The 6,858-nt window shown below is 40.8% G+C and overlaps 1 protein-coding gene across 1 annotated transcript; it reads left to right on the forward strand.

Annotated features, from left to right (window-relative positions):
• The first annotated feature begins 1,758 nt into the window (after positions 1–1,758).
• On the forward strand, positions 1,759–6,633 carry si:ch73-335m24.2 (protein eva-1 homolog C). Its single transcript, XM_030367513.1, has 7 exons — positions 1,759–1,931; positions 3,674–3,888; positions 4,049–4,172; positions 4,486–4,638; positions 4,775–4,918; positions 4,999–5,070; positions 5,552–6,633. The coding sequence occupies exons 1-7, from the start codon at positions 1,835–1,837 to the stop codon at positions 5,941–5,943; spliced, it is 1,197 nt and encodes a 398-aa protein (XP_030223373.1). The 5' UTR covers positions 1,759–1,834; the 3' UTR covers positions 5,944–6,633.
• The last annotated feature ends 225 nt before the right edge of the window (positions 6,634–6,858 follow it).

Raw genomic sequence — 6,858 nt, forward strand, 5'->3', positions numbered from 1 at the left:
CGCACGCAGGCACGCACGCACGCACGCACGCACACACACACACACACACACACACACACACACACACACACACCCTCAGAGAGGTGAAGCTATCCCTCAGAGCAAAGCATCTGTGTGAACCTAAGCAGATTGTTATTGTGTTTCCTTCTTTTAAAATAAACAGCCGTGTAGATTCAGACTGTTATTTAACGGCTGAAATATTATGTTAAATCTTGCAGCATTAGGCCTACATATGTTGTTATTATTATTAGTTGAGTGCTGCATGCAGCGCTCAACTATTGTTCTTCATAAGTTTTATTCTTTCTTTCTTTCTTTCTTTCTTTCTTTCTTTCTTTCTTTCTTTCTTTCTTTCTTTCTTTCTTTCTTATTCTCCACAAAATTTGGGACCTATCTCCTTCCTCAATTTTACACCTAGAGACTCCATTCAAAGACTCCATACTAAGACATCGTAACTCGGTCAAATTACAAATTACCGGTTACAATCATTCAAACCATTAAACAAATCGACACACTTGTATCTTAAATAATATCCAAACGGAATTTCAATATCATTTAAACTTTATTCAGAATCACAGTTTAAGTTTCATACCGGTGTGGGTACCGGATTGACTCGGCTGCCAGATCGACTCGGGGTCCTGTGCTTACAGATGACGTATCGACACTTGACGTATCAACACAAGCCAACGGACAAAACCCGGAAGGGTTGTTTGTTTATAAACGGGGCTTAATCATGGACTTAAGAAGAAGGCTCAATCCGTTTTGGTTTTGATTTAATTGAACGCAGCCCGTTCTTTCGCACAACAACAATAATAATAATTTGTATTAACAAACAATAATTTGCACATTCGATTATCATTCATAGATTAGAAAATGAAAGGAGATCGTTAATACTTGGGAATAACATGGGAATGAATGAAACGCACATGCGCATTTAAAAGACAGCGTTTACATGAAGTGCGTCATTATTGCGCATCTAGGACCCCGAGTCGATCTGGCAGCCGAGTCAATCCGACACCCACACCGGCTTCGTTTTCAACTTGGTCTCATTGATTTACGTTGGAGGACGTTCAGCAGTGTGGCCAGATTGTCGTTTTTTCTCGCCGGATTGGACTATTTTTGTAGGACGTTCAGGCAGTGTTGCCAGAGTGGGCAGTTTTTCCCCACTCTTGGGCTACTTTTAATCACGCACTGGCTCGCGATTCACACACACACACACACACACACACACACACACACACACACACACACACACACACACACACACACACACACACACACACACACACACACACACACACACACACACACACACACACACACACACACACACACACACACACACACACAGTGCAGGGCAATACATTTGACGTTTCTGAGTCTTCAGTTCATTTTACATTTCTGCATTTTTAGCAATGCTTTGTGCTTTTCATTCAGCGGTCACTTTATTTGTTTCCAACCATTTACTTTTTCTTAAATGGTGTGGATGTTTACATTGTTTACCCCATTTAGACTTTTGAACTTTTGTTCAAATCCCTTCACTTGATTTAAGCCATTAAATGTTTCCTTATGTCTTAATCTATGTGGCTTTATTAAAAAATATTTTCAACCTAATTTTGCACTACAGCGCTCACCGCATTTTCTGCAGGAAATGCATTTTCTTGTTATTATTCTAGTCAATGTACAGACTGGTTGGGGCTTTATGGCTAAGGGGAGGGGAGTTTCTTCGTCAACAACAATAGCATCTTTGACTGGCGAATAGCATCTAGTCAGCCATTATCAAAACCGTGTCTATAATTAAATCCAATGCAGCCTGTTAGGCAGGCTATGCACGACAATGATGGTATCATGGAGTTTATACAACTTTGGCTGTATTTTGGGTCTCTTTGTGGCTCTTAATAATCACATGACAGAGTCTGCTCCGGACTTCTCCAGTAAGTATGGTTGTTTTTACATCCAAATATCTTCAGAACTTCTTGAGTAACCGGATTAGGGCAGAAAGTGTGATGGCACTTCAAGCAGCAAAAATATAAACATAACTACAGTGTATAATTATAAAATGTGTCTCTGTTATTATTAAATTATTATTAAATATTAAAATTATATAAATTATCATTGCTATTATCTATATTTTTATTTCATTGTGTTCTGTTCTGTCAATCCTTATTCCAAGCATCTTTGAAAGCTCGAGCAATGAGGCATAGTTATCGGAGAGGGAAGGTTTGCCTGATAAGATCCTCCATCATATGAACTATTTCAACACTGGGAACACTCTTCATACTTCAAAAGCAATTCATCAAATGCATGTTGAGTTATGTTAGAAATGTTTATGTTTGTAAGCGTTTTGTTGGCTCATACACATTATTGGCCATCCTTATATTGATGTGTCATCTTTTTGCCAGGGTTGGTTAGTAGTAGTCACGCTGCGTAATTAGTCTATGTAAAATAAACGTCCTTTGTGAGAGTCTTGGCATCTCTCAATGAGTGGCCCTAATAGCAGCGCTTTGTGAGTCAGTGCCTGTTACTGCCTTTGGCTCTCCCTTGTGTACCCAAGCACACGCACACGTACACACATGCACACATTACACACGCACACACACACATTCACATTAACACACACACACACACACACACACACACACACACACACACACACACACACACACACACACACACACACACACATACGCTTACAGACGCGTTTCTTTGTGAGCCAGTGCCTGTTACTGCCTTTTGCTCTCCCATGTGTATACATATACACACTCACACATACACTCAGACACACACACAAACACACACACACACACACACACACACACACACACACACACACACACACACACACACACACACACACACATACACACACACACACACACACACACACACACACACACACACACACACACACACACACACACACACACACACACACACTTGTGCACAAACACACAACCACAGGAAGCCACATGAGAGGGGTGGGGAGCCTTGACTCACTCGCTATACCTTGTGTGTGTGTTTGCATGGCCTGTATGTGTGTGTGTGGGGGGGATTCTGTGTGTGACGTCTGTGTATTTTTAAGTGTGTTTGTATGGTAATTCAAGACCAAATATTGCCACAGAGAGCTGCACCCAGGGATTGGGGCTCCACCCACTTGTCAACCAAAGTCGGTTGCAAGAAGTTCATTTAGAAAAAAAAGCTATTGAAGACAATAAATGAAAATTATGATGAAGATCAGTTTTTGGTGAACCTTCGATATCATACCTGTTTGCAACCAAAGATTCATTAAAAACAGGGATGAAGAAAACTCTTTCCATATCCGGCTTCACCTGGATAGCACTATGACATTCTGGACAGATTAAACCACTCCTGTTGGTATTAGATTACAGCCCTTGGTTTGATTGGTACTACATTGTTCTGTTTTCAATGGTCTTATGTACCTACTGTGTTGACATCAGCCAGGTCTATTGTGCTGGCCTGGCACAATGCACAATTAAACTAGATCTTGTTACAGTCGTTGTTTTTTATTTCAAAGCTTTATTTGGAATGAGAGGAACTTCCTCTCTCAAAGTCATTCTTCGATGTACATGTACAAATAATAACAATATTAATGGTCCAGAAATATAGGCCTACTTATAGTTGTGTAAAATGTGCCCTGATTTGTTTTCTTTGCCAGTATACCTCCATACCGTTCTGAAGAACCACACTGGACATGCCTGTGAAGGGGAAATCCTGACCATCAAATGTCCCTCCCGAACCTCCATCGCTGTTCTGTCGGCCTTCTATGGACGCCATGTACCGAGTCAGCATTTTTGTCCCCCCCCAACAAGCATAAACACAACCTCGGAGGAGGAAGAAGAGGCCGCATGTACGTCCTCTGTGGCAATGGAGGTAGGCCTATAACATTGGGTTGTTTCAAAACTTGAAGCAGTTTCCTTTTTTAAGAAAGAATGAAACAGCCATCAAAGCAGTTTGGGTGGTGCTGACTCGATACATTTGATGTTGTTGATGAAAACATAATGGGATTTGTTTGCTTGTTTTATCCCATCAGAAAGTGTTCTCAGAATGTCAGGATCAGCCCTTATGCCACATCCCGGTAATTAGCCCGGTGTTTGGACAGGACCCCTGCCCATCCACCAGCAAGTACCTTCTGGTGTCCTACAAGTGCCGACCAGGTCTGGCCTACTTCCACATCAATCTTCATGTGAATATTGTAATTGTAATATAAAAATGTATATAGATACATACATACACACACACACACGTGTATATATGAGAGTCATATATATATATCTCCCGTGCAAATATGTGTTTGTCATTCAATAATTAAGCCAGGCTGATAAATGTTAAATTATTGATTTATAAATTTGTCGTTGTTTTTTTAAATGGCCTTCATTGTTTTCATTATTGCAGGACATTAAATAAGCGATGAAATAGATTACAATTTACTTTGACAAAATTCGTGAGTTTCCTTGCAATCCTTTCCAGTGCACCACCGAACACGGCTTGTGTGTGAAAATGAACGCATGAGGATAATGTGTAAGAACGACACCGTCATCGCCATCTACTCAGCCTCTTTCGGACACCTGGTCGACGCGAGCCCAAACTGTCCTCAGGAATCCACTGCACTCACAGAGCTGGGTGTGTGAGACCATTGTGTCATAGCGACCTCTTGTGGTTAAATACATAATCATTGAACAGGCCTATTTGTTCCAAGTTCCAAAAGACAACTACTATTGTACTTGTCCTCTTTTAATTCAAGCCAATTGTTTCTCAGAGTGTTCGTCTCCTTCAGCTCTGAGGAAGGTGTCACGCAGGTGCTACGGAAAGGCCAACTGCTCGTTAATAGCTGACACACATACATTTGGTGACCCTTGTTTCCCAGGCATCAGGAAGCACCTGCGAGTGTCCTTCACGTGTGGTAAGTGATCATCTTACACTAGAAATGTAGACATTCAAGAAAGGTGAATTGTCTTCTCAAATCCATATATTGCTCCTCAGTGCCTCGATTCCTCCTTGAAGAGACGGGTCGAGGGACATCAGATCCCTTTGACATAATTGACTACACACACGGTAAGGATTTTAGGATTCAGCCTCTATACTTGCAATGGCTGCACAGGGTGAGCCAGGCATGGTAAACTGGGCCAATCCCAGGCCCCAAATGGTGCTCCTAACCAGCTCTTTGGAGATACAGTATATGAAACAAATTTGTGGTGCTGTACACATTAAAGCAAGGCGGGAAGCAAATGGAGACAACAGTCATATTAGATTTTTCTCAAACTCTTCCTTATTTTATGCAAAGCATCATCAATTCTCTGGTGGGAATCAAACCTCAACCTAAAACCTCTACCAGTTAAGATCAGATATCACTTTAATGCCCAATATGTTCACAGACACCTTTCCTGCGTCCCTGCATCTCAGGACACATTTGCCTACTGGTACAGCGGGCCTAGGGGAATTCCAGGATAGGGTAGTCTTCCTGGATAGGAGAGTTTCTGCTATGTCATCATCTCATGGATCCAGTTTGACACAGTATCACCATCCAACCCTACAGGTTTCCCAGAAAAGGTGGCGTTCTTCTTTGTCTCTGGAATCTGCGCAGGTCTGTTACTGCTGCTCTGTCTGTTCGGTGTGCGCTCCACACTGATCAAGGACGTCAAGGAGCTGGTGACCGAGCTGAACGAGGAGTACATGGCGGCTAGTAGACGCCGTCGGGGATTCATAGAGGACCTCTACGATGATGACGTGTCGGACACGTCTTCCTTCTGCCGCCTCACCCGGTCCTACCGTGCGGCGGACCTGCTGAGCACGCCCACCATCTCCACCACGGTGGAGATGGTGGAGCGAGAGGTGCGAGAGACGAAGGAGCTGCCCAATGGAGACATGTGGCCGCATCGAGACGTGGTTCCTCATGCCATTCATAAGATTAAAACTTACAATTGCTGAGCCGTTGGTTGAAAGCTTTGGTGGCTTAAAAAAACACTGGTTGGTCCCAAAAGTAACGGCTTCACATTTGACTCATTTAAACTCTTGCACATGTTAACACTTTATGTGTATATTTACATTCATGTTTGACTACACTATACTTATTTGTTTACTGATAGCACTTTCCAAAAATAGCACAATACTTAAGCATGAATGAACATTATTTAATGCAGTAATAAACAGCAAAATAAAACAGTTAATTAACAGTTGTCAAATGGTTAAGTAATAATTGAATCACTAACGGTGTTCATGTTTACCAATTTTATATTATTGAATAGGGTAGGGGTTAACCCAAATCCTTACCAATGCATTAATTGTACCTTAATAAACATGAACACCATTAGTGATTGATTACTAGACCATTAGTGAAATGTTAATAACATGTTAGTTACTTACTTGTTATTCAATGCTTATTACTGCATCAACTAATGTTAATTAATGGTTAATTGTTACCCTTATTAGAGATTTTATCTAATAATTCAAGTGAATTACTTTTTGATAAGGGCAAGGACACGATTTTACGATCACTTAAATTATGTAATCTTGGTTTAACATTATTTTATTTTAATTTTGTTCACATTTTGTTAGATTCTGAGGTACATGTTTTTTTGTTTATTGAACCAATACTTCATCAAGTAAAATTTCACTTTGAATAAATAAATAAAATTGAAAAAGATTTGGCGAGTGAATTAAATCCGGTATATGCCTACAAACTCTTTTTGACTATTTTTTTTTAATTAAATTGGGTTTTCAATTGTTTTCTTTGCCATCACATAAACATTCCTGGTAAATGTTTTCTACAAATCCGCTTGCCGCACAAATCATGTTACAAATGCAATGTGACTGTCTACAAAATGTTCAATCCGGACGGCTCGT

The sequence above is a fragment of the Gadus morhua genome, chromosome 10 (assembly GCF_902167405.1).
Source record: "Gadus morhua chromosome 10, gadMor3.0, whole genome shotgun sequence".
Classification (NCBI taxonomy): Eukaryota; Metazoa; Chordata; class Actinopteri; order Gadiformes; family Gadidae; genus Gadus; species Gadus morhua.

What these genes read in the sequence shown, in the direction of transcription:
- si:ch73-335m24.2 (XM_030367513.1), top strand. Translation starts at nt 1,835, where the DNA reads ATGATGGTATCATGGAGTTTATACAACTTTGGCTGTATTTTGGGTCTC. An exon ending in GTCTGCTCCGGACTTCTCCA is followed by an intron (nt 1,932 to 3,673) that starts GTAAGTATGGTT and finishes TTTCTTTGCCAG; the next exon opens with TATACCTCCATACCGTTCTG. An exon ending in CGTCCTCTGTGGCAATGGAG is followed by an intron (nt 3,889 to 4,048) that starts GTAGGCCTATAA and finishes TTATCCCATCAG; the next exon opens with AAAGTGTTCTCAGAATGTCA.